Below are 22,803 nucleotides of genomic sequence, written 5' to 3' on the forward strand. Positions count from 1 at the left end.
CCTTCTAAACTGCTGGGATTATAGGCATGCACCACTGTGCCTGGCTATGAGATTCTTAATGACAGTGTTATTTTGCTCACTTAAGCCATGGCTGATACAATCACTATCTTTGTTTATTTCACTTTTTTCTACATAAGAAAAACTTGAAAATAAAGCCTGTGTTAGAATACAAAACAGCTTCCTATTTTGAGGGAAAATATGAGCAAGTACCAGGAAATTATTTCAATCTGCTTTTTGTTTAAGTGGAGGAAGAGAAAGGGGAGGGAAGAACAAAAATGTGAGTTTATCTTTAGAAAAACAAACCCTTGGCAATGCTGGCTTCAATAAGGGGACAGTGACTAAGTCCCTCCACTTCCAATGGGGGATGGTCTAGGGTAATAAAAAGAAGAGGTGGTCACAGGAAGGAAATTCTACTGGGAGCTGAACTTGTAAACCAAAAGTCATAAATTGATGGCATTATGTTCATAAAAGGGCAGTAAAGGAATGAACCCAGTTTTCTTGTGTTAGTTAGTTCTCTGGGGTGTGAGAGTTGATGATTTCCATTTCTTGGATGAAGTGGCCTACAATTAAGGATGACCGAGGGCATCATTTTAGGGACCTGATCACTATTCCAGTTCTTCCATAGTCTTCAGAGGAGATCCTCATGAACTGGCTTTAAAGAGTTTGAATTCTCTAATTCTCATATCTGAGCATCTTAGAGGTGAAGATCTGTGGTCTGTTTGTTTCAGGAATCTTTGAAACTGAATCAGGGCTGTTAAGATTTTCCAGGATATTAAAAAGATAGGGCAGAGGGGTGAGAGGGGAAGGGAAGGAGTATGAGGTTATTAATGATGGTGGAATGTGGTGGACATTATTCCAAAGTACATGTATAAAGACACGAATTGGTGTGAATATACTTTGTATACAACCAGAAATATGAAAAATTGTGCCCTATATGTGTAATAAGAGTTGTAATGCATTCTGCTGTCATATATAAATAAAAATATTAATAAAAAATTTATTTGCATGTAAAAAAACATGCAAAGTATTATTATATGTTTTGCATGCTGAAGCATGGTCCTATGGAGATTACTCTTTTAAAAGAGAAGAAAATTTAGCCTAAAGGAATTAAATGATTAGTTCATCAGTAGAAGCGTATTCATCAGTAAAAGTGTATTCATATCAAAGACATCAAATGGACCATAGATGCATGGAGGGTTAATCAGGAAGGACTTGAGTCTGATGTCCTTAAGTGACAACAGAGGTTTGCCTGTGTAAGAACTAGAGTAATAGCAATGACCAATGTACTTTTAAAATTACACAAGCAGACAGGATTGCTTCATTTGAAAATAATAACACAGGACAAATGTGTCTCTCCTGCATAGTTAGAACAGAATAATACCAAACATTTCCAAAGTAATTCAGAAGAGATGTATTAGTGTTATTGTAGCCATTTTTTTCCTTAAAAAAAACTGAAGTTTAAAGTAAGTTCTAGAAGAAAAGATTATTGATAATGATGCTTCAGACACTTAAAATAATAGACCACGATAAAACAACTATCTTAGCTCCTGCCAAAACATTCTCACTTCTTTGTGGTCAAACTTATCTACCCTGACCGCTTCAACCAACAGTTTTAAAACATAATTATGGGTTAAATAAATATTTTTTCAAACAATTAATATGAGAAATTTATCAAATTGAATATTTTTTTTCCTAATAGAACACATTGTATGATAAAAGAGCTAAACCAGAATCTTCTCCATTCTGTGTGGTATGGAGCCATTGCATGCCCATGTCCTTTGCAAAGTTATCTTGGCAGTTAGTAATCATTTATTCTCCATGTGATTTAGCAGACAGCTTGTCAACTTTCATGAAAAATCCTGTTGAGAGTTTCACTAGAATTCCATTTAGTTCATAGCCAATTTTGGAGGAGAATTGCTGTCTTTATAATACTGTCTTATTTTATACAAAAATTATGTTTAATTTTCATTTATTTATGACTTCTTTAATGATCTTTAGTAATATTCAGTAATTTTATAAGGAGTAAGTTTGTTGTAGTCCATATTTTATGCATTTTTTAGAAAAGTATATGATTTCTATTTCAATTTCACTTTTAATCATGTTGTATGGAAATTATTTCATTTTACATATTAATATTTTATGTAGTAACTTTAATGAACTTTTATTTCTAAAAAAGACACAAGTTGGTGTGAATATACTTTGTATACAACAAGAAATATGAAAAATTATGCTCTATATGCGTAATAAGAATTATAATGCATTCTGCTGTCATATATAAATAAAAAATTAATAAAAAAACACAAAAAGAGGGCTGGGGATGTGGCTCAAGCGGTAGCGCGCTCGCCTGGCATGCGTGCGACCCGGGTTCGATCCTCAGCACCACATACAAACAAAGATGTTGTGTCCGCCGAGAACTAAAAAATAAATATTAAAAATTCTCTCTCTCTCTCTCTCTCTCTCTCTCTCTCTCTCTCTCTCCTCTCTCACTCTCTCTTAAAAAAAAACACAAAAAGAATAATTAAATAAAATACATAAAATTAAAAAAAAATCAGCGTGAGCCAGGAACGGTGGTGCACACCTGTAATCTCAGCTGCTCTGGAAGCTGAGGTAGAGGATCACAAGTTCAGCCTCAGCAACTCAGTGAGGCCCTAAGCAAGTTAACAAGATCTTGTCACAAAATAAAAAACAAAAAGGGCTGAAGGAGGGTGGGGTTGTGGCTCAGTGGTAGAGCACTTGCCTAGCATGTGTGAGGCACTGGGTTCGATTCTCAGCACCACATATAAACAAATAAAATAAAGGTCCATTGACAACTAAAAAATATATTTAAAAAATCAGTGTAATTTGAAGCAAATGTAGCTCCCCCCACCCAACAATAGCAGTTGGATAATCAATAATAAAATTAAAGGATATATATTTAATTAGGCAGTATAGGGTGATAATGAAAGGAGGAAGATTTCACTCCTGCCCACAACATTGCAGTTTCATCAGATTAGAAGATGATGCATTGTATCAGTTCATATGCATTTTCTCTTTTACAGTTCTGAAACAGATCTTCTCTAAAGGAAATTCTTGTTCTTCACAAGTTCTTTTAGACTAAGATGGAAAAAAATTCAAAGTTGGGTTTGGACCTCTCCAGAGATAAGAGTACTATATTTTATGGGGAAAAAAAAAAGCAAAGAAAAAAATACTGTGAATCCTTACTCAAATTCGAGTAATCCTTACCCGAATCTTACCCCACCACTCCAATCCTTACTCATTCTTAGTGGTGGGGCAAGATGCAGGGGCCACTGGCAATGACTTCTGTCCATTCACATTTCCAGTTGGTTTTGATTCGACCCATCCACGATGCTTCTACAAGGCTGGGAACTGGACCATCCCAAACCACTAGATGAGGGTTCCATTCATCACATGTGGGTGTCTCAACAGGTCTCTGTTAGCAGGAAGTCCACTGATATTTATTGCTGCAAAGCCCTGGGGCTTGATTCTGTGGGAAAGAGTCAGCATCAGTCACATCGTCAGTGGCTATGGGGGACAAACCATGTGTACACACCATAATAGATGATGTCCACATTTGAGTGACAGGCCGGGAACTTGAGGGACCTGGGCAATGTTGATATTCGCCCTGGCCTTGCAGGGCAGCTGCCTGATGGCTGGCACAGGGGTGAGCTCAGCGTGCACACTGCGCATGTCAGCAGTTTACCCTAGCCACCCAGCTGAAGACGCTGCACTCGATGAAAGTTTGCTTTCCAAAATTCTTCCCCCATTCCCTTGGCTCAAAATGAAGTCTGTCACTGGAAATTAAATTGACTTGACTTTGTGTTTAAAGCCAGTTGGGGGCTTGGGACATTAGCCATGAAACAAAGAAATTCACTTGTGAAAACCCCATTTGCAGCTGGCACTAATCATTTTGCTGTTGTGACAGGACTTGACAGCACTGAGTTCAGGGGACATTAGTAGGCAGACTGGGACATGTTGGCTTTTCAAGATGGCAGACATGAGCCCATGCAAGGTGCTCTCTGGTCTGCCTTTATCCTCTGCTTTAGGCAGTTGAGGCTCTGAGTCGCTAATTCCAAAGACTTCCAGTTGCCATTGGCCTGTGCCGATTCTCCCCAAGTGGGACTGCCTCCTGCTCTTGCTAATGGTCCCACCCTGCTCTCTCCTAGTGCATCCACTCTGGGAGAGTGTGGACCTGCTTCCTGGGGGTGATCGTCAGTCACCCATCAATATCCGGTGGAAGGACAGTGTTTATGATCCTGGCTTAAAACCTCTCACCATCTCTTATGACCCGGCCACCTGCCTCCACGTCTGGAATAATGGGTACTCTTTCCTTGTGGAATTTGAAGATTCTACAGACAAATCAGGTAAGAACAAGATCTGGTGGTTCTATTTGCAGATAAAGGAAGAGTGTGATATCAACATCAGACACATCACACTGTTTCTGTGACAGTGTTGACTTCTTTGTTAGCAAAGGAATTCATTGATATTATTTTTTAAATGTATAAAAAACTTCCTTCTAGTTTTTATTCAAATTTTCTTTGATTAGTATAAGTAACATTTTTATTACTAAATATATATATATATATATAATTGCTATAGAAAAGAGGATGTGAAAATGAAACTCTACCAGAAGTTTATTTGGTTTGTGCATATTGAATATGTACTTTTTTTTCTGCTTGCTGACTTTACATGAACTATTACACGAAATAGTAATATTATTAATAATATTTAAATTGTCAGATTGTGGTGCTGGTGATCAAACCCAGGGCCTTGTGCATGCTAGACAAGAATTCTACCTCTGAGCTACATCCCTAGTCTGTCCTTAAAGGCTTAGGTGTCTCCACATCCCCATTTTCTGCTTTTTCTCCATGGTATTACATGGTACCAAAACTCTGAGTACCTTACTTCCATATCTCAAACTAAGAAGAATTGCTCATTTTTCCCCTAGATTCATGGACTTCTTTCTTAATTTTTCTAAAACACTGGAGTGTGCCCCCATCTTAACTAGAAACCTATAATATTATCCTGTGTATAAGAATTCCAGAAATCCTCAAAGCAGCAAGCTAAATTTCCATGTTCCAGATGACTATTCTGTACTCTAGGAAGCTTGACTTGTTTCTCTTGGAACTCTTAACATTACCCCTGCCAGACCTAAACTAATTGTGTTGTAGTTTGGATGTAAGGTATCCACCAAAAGCCATGTGTGAGGCAATGCAAGAAGGTTCAGAGGAGAAATGATTGGGTTGTGAGAGCCTTATCCCAATCAGTGAATTAATCCCCTGATGGGATTAACTGAGTGGTAATTGAAGGTGGGCAGGGTGTGCTGTGGCTGTAGGAGGTGGGTCATTGGGGGCGTGGCTCTGTATATTTGTATCTGGTGAGTGGAGTCTCTCTCTCTCTCTCTGCATACTGATCATCATGTTAGCTGCTTCCTCTACCACACTCTTCAGCTATGATGTTTTGCCTCACTTCGAGCCCTGAGGAATGGAGCCAGCCTTCTATGGACTAAAAACTGTGGGCCCTCAAATAAACTTTTCCTCCTCTACAATTGTGCTGCTCAGGTCTTTTAGTCACAGCAGCAAAATAGCTGACTAAAATGGATAGACCCAACTATGGAGCACCAACTCTCTCTTTTTTTTTTTTTTTAATTTTTTTGTATTGGTTGTTCACAACATTACAAAGCTCTTGACATATCATATTTCATACATTAGATTGAAGTGGGTTATGAACCCCCAATTTTACCCCAAATGCCCCTACTATCCCCCCTCTCCTCCCCTCCCATCTTCTCTCTCTACCTCATCTACTGTAATTCATTTCTCTCCTTGTTTATTTTCCCATTCCCCTCACAACCTCTTATATGTAATTTTGTATAGCAATGAGGGTCTCCCTTCATTTCCATGCAATTTCCCTTTTCTCTCCCTTTCCCTCCCATCTCATGTCTCTGTTTAATGTTAATCTTTTCTTCCTACTCTTCCTCCCTGCTCTGTTCATAGTTGCTCTCATTATATCAAAGAAGACATTTGGTATTTGTTTTTTAGGGATTGGCTAGCTTCACTAAGCATAATCTGCTCTAGTGCCATCCATTTCCCTGCAAATTCTATGATTTTGTCATTTTTTATTGCTGCATAGTGCTCCATTGTGTATAGATGCCACATTTTTTTTATCCATTCATCTATTGAAGGGCATCTGGGTTGGTTCCACAGTCTAGCTATTGTGAATTGTGCTGCTATGAACATCGATGTGGCAGTATCCCTGTAGCATGTGGAGCACCAACTCTCATACATTCATTCTGTATGCATAGTAGTTCCTTTAAGTCTCAGATCTGTCTAGGTCCGTGATAATCTTCTTTCTTTTCTTCTGAGGATCCTAGATGTTGTTCAGCTTTTAAAGCCCCTGATAGTTTAGGGACCTTGTATTGCCAATACACCATTGCTACACCGAGTTAGAAATCTTAGGAAGTTGTTTAATGGGTTTCTTGAGAGCTTTCTAGGTAAACAGCTGTTTTTTAAATTTTTCAGTCTCTTTTTCTTTTGAATAATAGATTTAAGATTATTTTCTGTGTGTGTGGTATATGGATCAAACCCAGGGCTTCATGCATGCAAGGCAAGCACTCTAGCACTGAACTACAGCACTTTTTATTTTATTTTGAGACAGGATCTCACTAAGTTTCTCAGGCTGGTCTTGAATTTGGGATCCTCCTGACTCAGCCTTCTGAGTAACTGGAATTATAGGTATACTGTATCCAATTGATTTAAGGGTTCTTATCCATCCATTTGCATGAAAAATTTCTAATGGATAACAAATGTTTTCATCATAATAGATCTTTTAAAAACCTTAGTCTTTTCTTGATCCTACCTTCCCTACATGAAATCAATTTCATTAAAAAAATTTTTTTACAAAATGTGTAAGAAAAATTGTAGAGAGTTTGATAATTTTTTACTTGTTTGGTCTGAATGAACTAAAACTGATAGCCCCATTTTATTATGCTTTAATAATTATTTTCTATAGGACACCAGTAAGTGCCTTTCTTCATCTCTTTTTTCCTTTCAGTGACTGCCTCTTATTTCCTGGTTTTTCTTCACTACTATTTCTCCATGCAGTTGCAAAACAATCAATAGTCGGGGGTGGGGAGAACAAGAAAAATATAAAAATTAAAAAAGAAAGCAAAGACATCCTAGAAATGAAGAGAAGGAAGGAACAATTCTAGAAAAGGAAGAATCTAACAAATATCAATGTCTATGAGTTTCAAAAAACCAACAAAAACCAACAAACCAACCCTAAGAAATGTGCTATTACTGCGTGCTTTATAAAGATCTGGAATAAAGTGAAGGAAAAGGAGTCAGGAAAGGTTTGTAACAAAAGCTTTATAACAAACCTTATGGAATGCGGCTAAAGCAGTGCTTCGAGGGAAATTTATAGATGAAAATGCATGTAACAGAGAAGAAGAAATTTCTCAAATCAGTAACCTAGCTTTCCATCTTAAGAAACTATAAAGAGAAGAGCAAACTAAATCCAAAGCAATGAAGAAGGAAATAATAATTAAGAATAGAGCAGAAATCGGTAAAATTGAAAGTTGGTTCTTTGGAAAGATCTACAGAGTTGACAAACCTTTAGTTAGGTGGACCAAAGAAAAAACAGGAGAGAGAGAGAAAGAAAGAAGACTCGAATATCTAAAATCTGGAATGAAAGTGGAAACAACACAATCTCTCTTAGAGATATTAACAGATTTCTAATAAGGTATGTGCATGTCTCATGTCACTCTCTTCTGGTTATTGTTTTGTTTTCTGGTTCCCCAGAATAGGACACAATTACTGATTTTAATAAGTGCATGTGAGAAATAAGAAAATATTATAGGGAAGGGCAATAAACTATCCCTGGGCTAACATGGTTGACCCTGTAAATTATCACTTTTCCTGAAATTCCTTTTATTGACAGTCAAAAGGCATTAAATAGAAGGAGAGGAGAGGAGAGTCCCTTTGTTCTCCTCCTAAGGGTGTTTCCTGTTTCAACCTGCTTCACTCCATGCTTTTATAGGGGATCATAGGCAGGCAGTGAACCTAGTAAGAATGCTTTCATAAAAATTTTAAGTTCTCCTGCCCCATTTTTAGTTCTATATTTACTTAAAAATATAATTTTTTTTTTTTGGTAAATTTACAGAGTTGAGCAAACATCATTACAATCCAATTTTAGAATGTTTTCATCACCCCTAAAGAGTTTTCATGCCCACTTCCTGCACTTACTCATTTTTGTTGTTGTTTGTTTGTCTTTTTTTTTTTTAGTACCAGGGATTGAACTCAAGGGCATTTAACCACTGAGTCACATCCACAATCCTTTTTATTTTATTTTATTTTTTTATTTCGAGACAGAGTCTCACTAGATTGCTTGTAGCTTCACTAATTTCTGAGGCTGACTTTGAACCTGCAATCCTCCTGCCTCAGCCTCCGGAGCTGTTGGGATTCCAAGGGTAAATGCCCAGCCTTTTGCTTTTATTTGTATGGGTTCTGTGTGTTCCCTTTCTCTTGATCATGTCTCTGCTAGCTCCTTGACTTGCACATTGAAATGCAAAAGAAGGGAGTGAATATTATAGAGATTTTTGCTGGGAGCCAGACTCCATGTTATTTTTTTCCCCATACTTTTTATTGATGTATTATAATTTTACATAACATGCTCCATGTTATATATTTTATTTTATTATTTTTTAAAAAATATCTATTTTTTAGTTGTAGTTGGACACAATACCTTTTTATTTTTTTTATTTACATTTTTATGCAGTGCTGAGGATCGAACTCAGGTCCTAAGCGAGCACTCTACCGCTGAGCCACAACCCCAGACCCCAGATGTTTTATTTTTGTTACCTAAAATTCTTTATAAGTTTAATTGTTTCTCATCTTAGAGCACAGAAATAACAAAATACCAATGTCAAATACACATTTGCTACGTTGTTTGACTGTTCTCTTCTTTTTCTTTCTTTCTTTCTTTCTTTTTCTTTTTCTTTTTTTTCTTTCTTTCTTTTTTTTTTTTTTTTTTTTTGGTACTGGGGATCGAACCCAGAGGTGCTCTACCACATGCCCAGCCTTTTCTTTTTAATTCTGAGACAGGGCCTCGATAAGTTTCCTAGACTGGCCTCTAACTTGCAATCCTCCTGCCTCAGCCTCCCAGGTTGCTGGCATTACAGGTATGCACCACCACACCTGTCTTGTTTTCCTCTCTGATTTACTATCTTCTTTCTTCTCTGTCCTATTCCAGGTGACAATACTTTCCCTCTTCCACTCATCTGCTATACCCAACCCCACCCTTTCCCTTCCCATTTGTTGAGGTTACCAGTGATATCCCAGTTACCAGTGACAGCCACTTGACAGTCTATTTCTTTAGTTCCTGGTTTTATTGTGAATCTACTAAGTGCCAGACACTGTACTCAGAATAGAAAGAGGAAGAGGTGATGGACCCTGCCTTTAAGGAGCTTATAAGTGTGATGAGGAGACAGACCCTAGGAGAGATGATGCCATTGCAAAGTGCTAAGTGCTATGGCGGAGGTGTACACATGAGTCTGGGGAGAAAGGTTCTTGATAGAGGTGACATCTGGGTGATCTACATGGAGGTAGAAGTGAGAGGTGATGTGATCCTTGTGTTAGGTGTTACTGTGATTTAATGTGTAAGAAGGAGGTGACAGAGAGCAGGGCCAGAGGCAGGCAAGAGCTGATTCATGGTGAATTTTGTAGACCATGCTCATAGAGTGGGAATCTGGGTGCAATTTATCTGTGTGTTCTGGCTCTGAGTTTCTCATAGGGCTGTGATCAAGTTATCAATTTTGGTTAGGATCTTATCTCAAGGCTTCTCCAGCAAAGGATTCTCTTGCAAACTTACTCAGGTGCCTGTTAGCTTGATTCTGTTTCTTGCAGAACCTTCATTCCTGGATGGCTGATGGCTGAAGGCCACCCTCATTTCCTTACTTTACAGGCTTCTCCATAGGACAAGCAAGCAAATGGGGGAAGGTCAGAGAGGGCAAGCAGAACAGAAGCCAGTCTTTTTTGAAAGCTCATCCCCAAAAGAGACATCCTCTTACTTTTGCCCGTAGGAAGCAAGTCTGAGGTCCAGGTCACATCCAGGGGAGGAGATTATATAAGGTTGTGAATACCAGGGAATGGGGATCACTGGGCATTGAGTTACAAGCTGCTGGCACATGTGGCAAGTGACACATAGCCAATTCACTGAAACAGGGTTTTTTCCTACAAAGTGTGTGCTCTTAACCACATTCCACAGAAGAATACTTCACTGTCTCATCTCTCCCCTAGTAGAATTTATATAGGTATGATACCCAGCACATGGTAGGGACTTAACTTTTCCAGGTAGCAAGTGCCAAAGTCAGATGCTGAACCACTAACCTTTTATCTCCCAGGGATCACAAATGCAGTTGTACCTACAGTCCAGGGAGGGAATGAGAATGAGTGAGACTGGGAATGAGGGAAATGGCAGAGGTGACCATGGTGAACAACTGGTGGCCTACTTAAGGGGGTATCCATTTCCTCTGCCAACCCTGTAGCCCCGGGGGATTGTGTTCCCACCATGGCCATGGCATTTAATTCTCATAAATGAAGTTGGAAACCTAGATTGGCCAGCATTAAATGTTGGCAACTAATTTTAAAATTTGTTTAGTAGCTTGTGCACCACCAACACTATGTAGGTGAATCAAAACTCACCGGAAGACCAATTCTGTCCCTCAGCCACCTGTTGGTGACATCTTCTCTTTGCCCTGTTTATCATCGTTGGAGGAGACACACAGTAAGGATCTAGAAGATGTTGTCAGGATTGTTCTAGGGACAGGAGAGGAGAGCTGGCCCTTAACCTGAGACCAGAACTTCAATTTTGTTCAACAGATTGGATTCAGTATTTGCCAAAATCATTCTATTTGGAGTTTGTGTAGAAAAGTAAGATTTTTTTGAAAGATATTTTATTTTGACTTCATTTGACTTCATTTGACTTCATTTGACTTCATTTCTTCTTCTATTACCTAGTGAATCATGTGGTATTATTCTCTGCATCTCTCCTGCCCCCTAAAAAGAAGAAGTCATTGATGTCTTCATTCACCTCTTACAAAACTGATTTTTAGAGGAAATTATGTAAGAATTTTTCAAAGTCAGTAAGGTACATAGCAGACCATTTCATTTCAGTGTTATTTAGGCCTTGGGATTTCTGTACTTGATCATTTGTGTACATAAAATTCATCTGAGGATCATTAAGATGAATAGGATGGATGATTTTAATGATGCTATATTGGTTTGACTGTGTACAGATATTGCCAGGGTCTGGTCAGAGAGAGGAAATGAGGAACTAATATGCATTAGAAAATTCAAGGGGGAAAAATCAGCACGACTCAAAGTCTAAGGTGACTTTAACAGCTTACTTTTTCTGAATATTTATTTTCTCTATACTGTATTGATTTTACCAGTTCCAGAAAAGTAGTCTTGTTTGGCATATTAATTATTCAACCCCATAAAGGCTGCAGTAAAGTGTATAAATGGTTCACATTGTTCACTCTCTTCAAAGGAAGATGAATGATAATTTTTGTGTTTTTTAATTGACAATAGTTATGTGTATTTATGAGGTACAGTGTGATGCTATTTGTGTGTGTGTGTGTGTGTGTGTGTGTGTGTGTGTGTGGTGCTGGGGATTGAACCCAGAGCCTTGCACATGACATGCTAAGCAAGCTCTCTACCACTGAGCTACATTCCCAGCCTTTTGTTATTTTAAGATAGGGTATAGCTAACTTGCCCAGGCTGATCTCCAACTTGTGATCCTCCTACATCAGCCTCCCATGTACCTAGAATTATAGGCATGTACCACTATAGGCCACATGTGATGTTTTGATATATGTATACATTGTGTGATGTTATATCAAGCTAATTAACATATCCATCACTTCACATACTTACTCCTTTTTTTTTTAGTTGTAGATGGACATAATACCTTTATTTTATTTATTTATTTTTTTAATGTGGTACTGAGGATTGAACCCTGTACTTCACATGTACTGGGCAAGTACTCTACCCCCAGCTCCACTTACTCTTTTTTTTTTTTTTTTTTGTAGTGAGAACATTTTAAAATTTACTTTTAGAAATTTTGAAATACACAATACATTATTATTAACTGTGGTAACCACACTGTGAAATAGATCTTGAGAACTTGTTCCTCCTATTTTACTGAAACTGTGTACTCTTTGGCCAACATCTCCTGGGCAATCACTTTTTAAAATATTTTTTTAGTTGTAGATGGACACAATACCTTTATTTATTTTTATGGGGTGCTGAGGATTGAACCCAGTGCCTCACACATGCTAGGCAAGCACTCCACCACTGAACCATAGCCCTGGCCAGCCCCCTAGGCAATCATTTTTGACTTGTAAATTTCCTATTTCATTTCTGTGAAAGGAAAAGAAATATTAATATCTCCAAAAGTTAAAAAGCAAATTGTTATTGCATAAAAAAGAGAGTATCTTTTGTCACTGTATTTGTTTTATCAGATTGGATTGAATAAATATGCTAAGAGAAACTTGCATTTTATTGTGCATCACAGAAACTATAGTATATAGAAATAAGTCAAAAATTGGCCTTAACAGTTGCGTGTAGCTTTGCTGGTTAAATCTTAATGCCACTTGATCTTGCCCTTATATATGTATTGACTGCATGGAAATCAAGTTATAAATACTTGTATATAATATGTTGTACTCCATTTCAGACAGTTCACAAAGATGGTCCACCTGCAGGTTCAGCCTTTTCCCCACAGTGTAAATAACTATCCCCTGAATTGTTGGATGTTCCATTTCAGTGATTGAAGGAGGACCCCTGGAACACATCTACAGACTGAAGCAGTTCCATTTTCACTGGGGGGCAATTGATGCCTGGGGCTCTGAGCACACTGTGGACAGCAAATGCTACCCAGCAGAGGTATGTTGAGAAGGTCAGGAACTGGGGCAACTGTGGAGAAGTGGGGATAGTTCTAACATTTCTAGTTCTAAGAAGTTAGAGGAAAGAATGAGGTTGTTCCTATAAATGCTACATAACTCAATCAGGGGCATATTTGATTATTTCTAGCCTAGACATGTAAAAATTACATACATCTGAAATAAAATGGTTGAAATGAACCTTAATATTCTGAAACTGTCTGACATGGTATCACACACCTGTAATCCCAGCTACTTGGTAGGCTGAGGCAGGAGGATTGTGAGTTCAAAGCCAGCCTGGGCAATTTAGCAATACCCTCAGCAATTAATTGAGATCCTATTTAAAAATAAACAATAAAAAGATGAGCCGGGCACACTGGTGCATGTCTATAATTCCAGTGAGTTGGGAGTCTGAGGCAGGGGAATCACAAGTATGAGGTCAGCCTCAGCAATTTAGTGAGACCCTGTCTCAAAATAAAAAATAAAAAGGGTTGGGAATGTAGCTCAGTGGTAAAGAGGCACTGGGTTCAATCTCCAGCACCAAAATAAATAAATAAATAGGACTGAGGATTAGCTCAGTGGTAGAGTGCCTCTGGGTTCAATTTCCTGTACCACAAACCAAAATAAACAAACAAATCCTGAAACTGAATTCTTCCAGAATTCTAAACTAGGCTCAAACTATTGCGTAAAGTACTAATCCAGGAAACAATGCGCAGCCACAGGTTAAATTAATCCAAATGAGAAATGTGGGGCCTAAATGAAGTCTATCACAATAGAAATAGAAAGAAAAAAAATTATTGAACATTTCTGAAATAAAAGCACTAGGACCTGGATGTTTATGGGATCCTCTTCAGGAGAAAAGATGACAAAGTTAACTCTGACCTTGAGTTGTCTTATTTGGAGGCTGGGTGATAATGCAGTCATATTCATGAATGATAGATGAGGAATGATTTATAAGAAAATATAAAGAGAGCATAAGGAAATTGAATTTCTTCTTACAACTTTCCCCCTAATTCTGTTTGAAATGTTATGTTAAAAATGAAAACATGGGGGCTGGGGATGTGGCTCAGTTGGTAGAGTGCTTGCCTCGCGTGCACAAGGCCCTGGGTGTTCAATCCTCAGTATTGCCCCCTCATCCCCACCCCAAAGAAAAAAGAAAACACATTGCAAATGGTTATCCTGCCAAGAAGAAATCTGTCTTCAACTCCTGTCTAATTTCCATAGGGAGGATCTCTTTCTGTCAGTATATAAACAGCTTCTCTCCCTTAGATGCAAATAGATTTTAGATATTAGTATTTCATGCAAATCAAGATGGGAATGAACAAATGTTGATTCCTTACAAAAATGGTACTTTGCTATGTGAATCTATTTTTCTCCATTAATAAATCTTTCTCTTCCAAAGTGATATTAATTGTTCTTGCCTAAATTTTCCCTGTTTTCAATATCTCATTTTATACACAATTGTCATATGCTTTTCTCAGTAGCTTTATTTGGGATGAAGAAACATGATTAAATGTGTTTGTTGAAAGAGGCTGTCAGTTTATTTGGGAATGATCCTGTAGGGTTATATGTTAAACTCACTTTTAATGATGTTCCAGCTGCACTTGGTACATTGGAATGCAGTCAAGTTTGAAACCTTCGAGGATGCTGCGCTGGAAGAAAATGGTTTGGCTGTGATAGGAGTATTTTTAAAGGTAATAAACACACCAAAAAAAAAAAAAAACCTTATTAACTTTAAATGATGTCTTCTTGTACCCAAGAAATGCAAAGATAGCCGGGCACTGTAGTGCATGCCTGTAATCCCAATAGCTCTGGAGGCTGAGGAAAGAGGATAACAATTTCAAAGCTAGCCTCAGCAATTTAGCGAGGCCTTAAGCAACTTAGGAATACCCTGTTTCTAAATAAAAAATATTTAAAAAGGGCTGGGAATGTGGCTCAGTGGTTAAGTGGCCAGTACTAAAATAATAATAATAATAATAATAATAATAATGTTTAAAAATAACTGGGCACTGTGGTGCATACCTGTAATCCCCAAAACTCTGGAGGCTGAGGTAAGAGGATCACAAGTTTAAAGCCAGCCTCAGCAAAAAATTGAGGCGCTAAGCAACTCACCGAGACCCTGTCTCTAAATAAAATACAAAATAAGGCTACGGATGTGGCTCAGTGGTTGACTGCTCCTGAGCTCAATCCCTAGTACCCCCCACCAAAAAATAAAATAAAATAAAAGGGCTTTGGTGCGGATCAGTGGTCAAGCACTTCTGGGTTCAATCCCAGTAACCAAAAATAAAAAAGAGGGCTCACCGGTAGAGCTCTTGCCTAGTATGTGTGAGGCACTGGGTTTGAGACTCAGTAACACATAAAAATAAATAAATAACATCTACAACTCAAAATATTTTAAAAATCAAAAAAAAAATTAAAAAGTTAGAACATTACAATATAAGTTATTTATTTTAAGAGTATTAGGGTCAATAGTCTGGTAAAATAAACAATGCTTAAAACACAAGGTTATTATGAATATGTTTCAAATGATATAAAAGTGCACAGTACTAGAATCACAAGCCATCTGTGTCAATTGAACCCTTGAAATGTAGTTAGTGCAAGTGCAGAATAATTTCTAATTTTAATTAATTTAAATTTTAATGTAAGATCTGATACTTAATAGGGCCTGGAGGCACCTTTCCCTGCAGGCACCTGGCCTTTCAGCAAACAGCCTACTCATTTGTTTTGTATCTAATTGAATTCAGTGATGTTTATAACAGTTTCAATTATCAGCTTAAGTCTAGTTTCAGTCCTGTGGTTTATTTATATGTAATCATCAGGTGGTTAATTTTAATTCCCATTCTGTTACAGTTTCTACAGCGAGATGTCTGTTGTTATTAATAATTTTGTCTTTGTTCTTTAGCTAGGCAAACATCATAAAGAGCTACAGAAGTTGGTGGATACTTTGCCATCAATTAAGCATAAGGTAATATTTTTTTCTGGCTCACTTGAAATATACTTTATTTTCCAATCTCAGAGTGGAGACATTAATAGGCCCTTTGTACCAGGAAGTGTAATTAGGTGACCTGTGTTCAGGTTCTCCTTCAACACTGCTGAGGTAGGGAACTTGGCATTTATGATGCTTGTGTTAAGAGCCCCCGGCCCTGGGTCCCACTGCAGGGCACAGACGTGACTGCATTGATGGGCACTGAGCTCTCTAGTCTTGCTGCCATGCTGCTTGGGACTCTGGACTTATGAATATACTACTTTCCCCTCCTTTGTTCTTGACACCAACTCCTTGCAAGTCCTTGTAAAAACACCCAGAGCAGTCTTCTTTTCTATAGTCACATCCACAGGGAAGGAGAAAGAAAAGTCCTTTAGAGACTTGATTTGTCTTGCTGTAAAGAACAATTATCCTTGTCCCTTGTCCAGTCCCCAAGATGAAGTCCTCCACATTCAGCACCCCAAAGATCTGCTCCCTGGAAGTCTGTTTATCATTCCTCTCTTCTCCTCTTTCCCTCCCTCATTTTCCATCTCTCCCCCTTTCCATCCCTCTCTCTCTTTCCCTCTCTCCTCAGTCCAGGATTCTGGCTCCTCCTGATTTAAACTGCATTAGACTGTCTTGAATAGGAGAAGTCTCCTTGTTTATGCAGCAGTCACTACCTAAGATCTCCCAATAACAGAGGGGACCACCTGCTATAGGCTCATCAAAATTGAGGGAGAAAATGGTTTTGACTGTTCTCCCACTAAGAAATATCAGAAATACACAGTTGATTGTGGAAACAAAGCCTGGACATGATTCTGTGTTAAGCAGTGATGATTCTTCAGAAAGCTGCCCAGGGTGCCTGGAGCTCCCTTGGACCACTGCTGGTCCCCAGACCCCCTGAGAATCATTGCCTCAGTGGTTTTCTAATTCCTGAGTGGTTTTTACTACCGAATAATAGCTGGATAACTTCTTCTCATGGCCAGGACACCCTTGTGGAATTTGGGTCATTTGACCCTTCCTGCATGATGCCTGCCTGCCCGGATTACTGGACATACTCCGGGTCTCTGACTACCCCGCCCCTCTCTGAGTCTGTCACCTGGATCATTAAGAAGCAGCCAGTAGAGGTTGATCATGATCAGGTATGTTGTTTTCACATTTTCCATCTGTGGAGACCCTAGTCTGCCTGTCTAAAAAAAAAGGTTGGGTTCAAACTTTGACAGTTTTAATACCGTATCTTAATTTGGATATGATTTAGGAAATGCTTCAGATTAATTTGAAAGAAGAGTTCAAACAAGGAAGAACATAAGCTGCTTGCTTCTGTATTTAACAATTACCTATGTTTTATACATTGTGCATTTTATATAGAGCATGAATCTCTATATAAATTCAAGACCCATTTAAAAGGAAGAATGGAGGCTGGCAATGAGATATATTCAAAGATCTTTAAAATTCTTAAGGGAATTTTGCAATAGAATCGCAAGATAAAAAGAATCTAACAATGACTGTCCAAGAATTTTAATGTAAGTTACTTGTTTTAAACCTGGGATTAATTTTTTTCCCTAGAAAATAAGTTTGAGTGGTAGCTACTATGTCAATAAACAGAATCCTGTTTAATTCATAATATAACTAAAGTAAAATAGTATTTGCTCATAATTGCTTTATGGGATTTTAAAAAATTGACTATAAACCATTTTCACAAAAAACGAAGCCTTCTAAACTCTTTTTTTATGAAGTCAGGATTACTAATATTAACATCCATTGAAAATTGGACCCTTCCTCAAGAGTAAACTCTGAATTGGTATCTCTGAAGAACACACAAGCTAAAAAACAACAAACAAAAAAGCCCTAAAATATTAGAAATAGAATCCAAAATAAAAATCTATCAATACATTAGAAGAACTATATACTTTGTCCAAGTCGTGTATATTGTAGTAATGTAGGAAGAATGATTCATTATGAATGATATTAATATAATTCATTATATCAGTGAATCTAATGTTTAAAAGTCATGTTATTTCCATAGATTCTTTTTTTATTTTTTTGTACTGGGGATTGAACCCAGAGGTACTTTACCACTGAGCTGTATCCCCAGCCGTTTTTATTTAGAAACAGGGTCTCTCTAAGTTGCTTAGGGCCTCACTTAGTTGCTGAGACTGGCCTTGAATTTGCGGTCCTCCTGTCTTAGCCTCTCCAGTTGCTGGGACTACAGGCATGCTCCACCACACCTGGGTTCTATAGATTCTTAATAGACATTTGTAAATTTTTCTATTCAGTATTTATTTATTCTGCATTACTTCGGATTGAACCCAGGGATGCTCTACCACTGAGCTATATCCCTGGCCTTTTATACTTATTTTGAAACAGGGTCTGACTAAGTTGCCCAGGCTGGCCTTGAACGTGCAATCCTCCTGCCTGAGCTTCCCAAATAACTGGGATTATAGGCATATGCCACTGTACTTGGCAGTTTTTTTTTAAAATATCTTTTTAGTTGTTGATGGACCTTTATTTTATTTATTTGTATAAAGTGCTGAGAATCGAACCCAGTGCCTCACATGTGCTAGGCAAGTGTTCTACCACTGAGCCACAACCCTAGCCCACTCCACCTGACAGTTTTAAATAATTTTTAATAAAATAGAAATGAATAGAGACTTACTTAATATGATAAAAGAGATTGATCTCAGTTTAAAAGTAAATTTGAACAGAGCTAGGGATGTGGTTCAGTGGTAGAACATTTACCTAATATGAGTGAGGCCCTGGGTTTCATCTCCAGCACTGAAGGAACAAAAAGAAAACAAAAGAAAGAAAAGTAAATACAGTTGTCACTTGGTATCTGCAGAGGATTAAGACTCCCCACGGATACCAAAATCTACAGATGCTCAAGCCCTTACATGGAATGGCATAATATTTGCATGTGACCTACATACATCATCCTGTATACTTTAATCATCTCTAGATTACTCACACTACAATGTATATCCTATGTACATGGTTGTTATAATGTATTGTTTAGGGAATAATGACAAGAAAAAAGTCTGTACATGATCAGGACAGGTGCAATTTTTTTCCCCCAATACTTTTGATCCACAGTTGGAAGAATCCACAAATGTGGAATCCATGAATTCAGAGGACCAACTATAGTATGTTTAATATAGAGAGGATTATTCCAATATTAAATTTTATATTAAATTATATTCTGGAATTAGCAGGGTTTAGTGGTATGTGTCTGTTGACCCACCTAAGGCTTAGGCAGGGGAATCTCTTGAGCCCAGGAATTTTGGGCCAGCTATGGGAAACAAAGCAAGACCCTGTCTCTTAAAAAAAAATGTTCTAGAAGTAGCTAATACAATTAGATGAGAAAATTTTAAAAAATAGGAGAAACAATAAAATATACTACAAAAATAAGTTAATTTGGTGATTACTGGAGTACAATATTAATTTTTTTTTACATTTTTTAAGTTATAGATGGACACAATACCTTTATTTTATTTTATTTTTATTTATTTTTTTATTATTAGTTGTTCAAAACATTACAAAGCTCTTGACATATCATATTTCATACATTTGATTCAAGCAGATTATGAACTCCCATTTTTACCCTGTGTGGTACTGAGTATTGAACCCAGTGCCTTATGCATAGTAGGTGAATGCTCTACCACTGAGCCACAACCCCAGCCCCTACCATATTAATTTATATAAATAAAAAATATATTTGAAATATGTAAATCACAATCAGTTAAAAGATATAATGGAAGAAAGAACCCTATTTATAACAGAAACATTATAAAATAATGTTTAAATTATTTTAAAATATAAAATACTTTGCAATAAGTTTAAGAAGAGAATTCAATAAGAAAACTTAAAATATTCCTGCAGGACACAAAGAAGATGAGTTAGTAAAATTCACTCTATATTATTGGACAGGAAGATATCATAAAAACACCTTTGCTATCTATTCTCCTGAAGTTGTTATTCTTCGTGAATTGTTTATTCTCCATAAACTTAACATAGTCTCAATAAATATACCAATAAAAATTTTAGTTGTAGATGGACACAATATCTTTGTATTATTTATTTATTTTTATGTGGTGCTGAAGATCAAACCCAGTGCCTCACATGTGCTAGGCAAGTGCTCTACCACTGAGCCACAACCCCAGTCCCTATACCAATAAAATTTTAAATAGGTATGTTACTTCTAAATTCAAGTAAAAACAGATAAGTATAAATAACCAGGGAAAATTCTAAAAGAGAAAATGAGAAATGATTACATTCACAAAATTATAAAGACTCAAAAATTAAATACTATAGTACTGATGCATGAATAAAAAGAACAATTAAGTGAAGTGTGCTAGGAATCTGCAGAGAAACAGAACCAATAGTGGGGAGGATGAATTAGTATTGGGGTCCTCTAGAAGAACAGAATAGAATGTATATATAAGAGGAGATTTATTAGATTGGCTTACATGATCAGAAGCTGGATGCAGGCTGGAAAACTGAGGAAATCAGTAACTACTCAGTATAAGAAATTGGAAGTCTCAGAACCAGAAGGAACAATGATGCAGCCTCAATCTGAGGCTGAAGGCCTGGGAGCTCCCTGGAAAGTCATTAGTATAAGTCCATGTTCAAAACCTGAAAAATCTGGAGCCATATTCACAGCAATGGCAGCATCAAAAACTACATCCACTGTAGGAGAATGGAGCTTGCACAAATGTGAGCTTATGAGCATCCCCTTCTACTGCTTTTTGTTCTGTCCAGGGCCCCCAGTCTATTGAATGGTGCACCCACATTCAAGGTAGGTCTTCCCCCCTCAGTTCTCTGACCCACATGCCAATCATTTCTGAAAACACCCTCATAGATTCACCCAGAGTGTGCTTTAACAATTTCAAGGCATCTCTCAATCCATCAAGTTAACAACCAAGATTAACCATCAGAGAGATGGAGATAGAGATTTATTTATAAGATATTTTCTCATGCGATTATAAAGGCTGAGAGTCCAGGAAAGCTGGTAGGATAGCCCAGAGACCTGAGACCTGAGAAGCCAATGGTGTAGATTCCAGTCCTGGTCTGGAGACTGAGAATCAGGAGCTCCAAAAGGCATAAGATTGATGTCTAAGTTAAAAAAAAAAAATAGTCACAGAGCAAATTCAGCCTTATGCCTTTTTGTTCTATTCAGGTCCTCAGTGGATTAAATGATGTCCATCCACATTGGAAAGGCTATCTGCTTCACTCAGTCCACCAATTCAAATCTTAATTTCTTTGGAAAACACTCCCACAGACATATCCAGAAATAGTGTTTAACTAGCTATCTGGGCATCCCTGACCCAATCAAGTTGGCACATAAAATTAGACATCACAGGAATAAAACAGTAAGTTCAAAATTATATCCAAATGCATATGAGAATTTATTTTAGGATAAAGGTAGCATCTCAGCTCAGTGAGGGGAAATGATATAGCATTCAGTAAGTGCTACTAAGGAACAACTGAGGAGTTAAATGAGTGGGGAAAAAAGTTGGATCCAGCATTCAAACTATTAAATGCAAAATATACCATCATAAAAATCCTAGAATAAGCATAGGAAAATCCTTTCATACCTTCATATGAAAGAAGCTTTATCTAATTATAATACAAAACAAGAAGTCCAAAAGAAAACAGCTAGTAACTGAGACTGCGTATTTTTTAAAAATTCTGTAATATAAAAACCACCATAAATAAATGACAAATAACAGATTTTGGTTGCCCATAAGCCTAGGCTTTGTGGTTTACACATTTTCTTCATATTTATAATTTTCATAATACTAAAAAGTTAAAAAGTAAATAAATCAGAAGGTCAGTAGCCCATGTAAGGAATTTTCTAATAAAATCTCAACACAGGAAATTCAGTTAAAAAACCATTTCCTGTCAACTAATCCTAGTAACCTGGAATCCTACCATTCAGTGTTATTCATTGTTTGGGGGAAATCCTGCAGGTCTTTTATCTATATAAATATATGTAATTTTTGTAACAGAATCATTCTGTGCATACCATTTTACTTGTCTTTTTGCTCAGTGATGTGCAGAACATTTTATAGATAATAACCATTATCTTCTATATAATTTTAATGGATATATACTAGCCCATTTTATTGATCTCATGGGAGACTTTTTATTACCTACTTTATGGTACTTGGGTTGTTTTTAATATTTTTCAATTAGCTGAATAAAAAATTAACATTAATTACTTGTACAGCTTCCTAATTTCCTAAGGCATATGTGTAATTTGCAAGTACAACCACTCTGTTGGTACTTGCTTCTGATCATGTCCTACTTCTTCAGTTTTATTTGGTCTGAAGTCTTTACTTCAACAAACTAAATTCTCTTTTTTCTTTTTCTTTTTGTTGGACCTTGTGCTTGCTTGACAAGTGCTCTACCACTGAGCTACACCCCCAGCCCTCCAAACAAATTTTTACATGCTTACTTACTGTGACCCAGGTTATTCTATGTAGCCACAGTGGGCCAGATTGACTGAACAGATTTTCTGGCTAGCTTGAAGTAGTATGCTATAACATGGTTGCTAAGAAAGACAAGGGGCTATTGCCACATCAAAGAACAACATATTGCCTTAATATTTTGGGTTGCTGCTTCTGTACTGAGCTATACTATCCAACATAATAGCCACTAACCACATATAGCCACTTATATTTAAATATGAATCAACTTAAATAAAAAATTCAGTTTCTCACACTGGTCACCTGGTCACATTTCAAGTGCTCAGTAGCCACATGTGTCTTGTGGTTACCAGGATGGACCATGCAGAGGATATTTCTACCATTAGAAAAAGTTCTATTGGACAGCACCAGTATGAAGCATCTCACAAGACCTCAATGTGTTATTTCTTTGCTCACAATACAAAGTGCAGTGAGCAATCAAT

At 37.3% G+C, this 22,803-nt stretch overlaps 1 protein-coding gene across 3 annotated transcripts in view; it reads left to right on the forward strand.

Moving 5' to 3' along the window:
- Positions 1-22,803, forward strand: part of CA5B (carbonic anhydrase 5B) — a 49,975-nt gene that overhangs the window by 22,277 nt on the left and 4,895 nt on the right. For all 3 annotated transcript variants that reach the window (XM_081278350.1, XM_081278348.1, XM_081278349.1), the window contains exons 3-7: positions 4,164-4,361; positions 12,820-12,938; positions 14,533-14,628; positions 15,837-15,899; positions 16,883-17,038. In XM_081278350.1, coding sequence (XP_081134476.1) covers positions 4,164-4,361; positions 12,820-12,938; positions 14,533-14,628; positions 15,837-15,899; positions 16,883-17,038 — 632 coding nt within the window. The remainder of the gene's footprint in view (positions 1-4,163; positions 4,362-12,819; positions 12,939-14,532; positions 14,629-15,836; positions 15,900-16,882; positions 17,039-22,803) is intronic.

The sequence above is a fragment of the Spermophilus citellus genome (assembly GCF_964194105.1).
Source record: "Spermophilus citellus genome assembly, chromosome: X".
Classification (NCBI taxonomy): domain Eukaryota; kingdom Metazoa; phylum Chordata; class Mammalia; order Rodentia; family Sciuridae; genus Spermophilus; species Spermophilus citellus.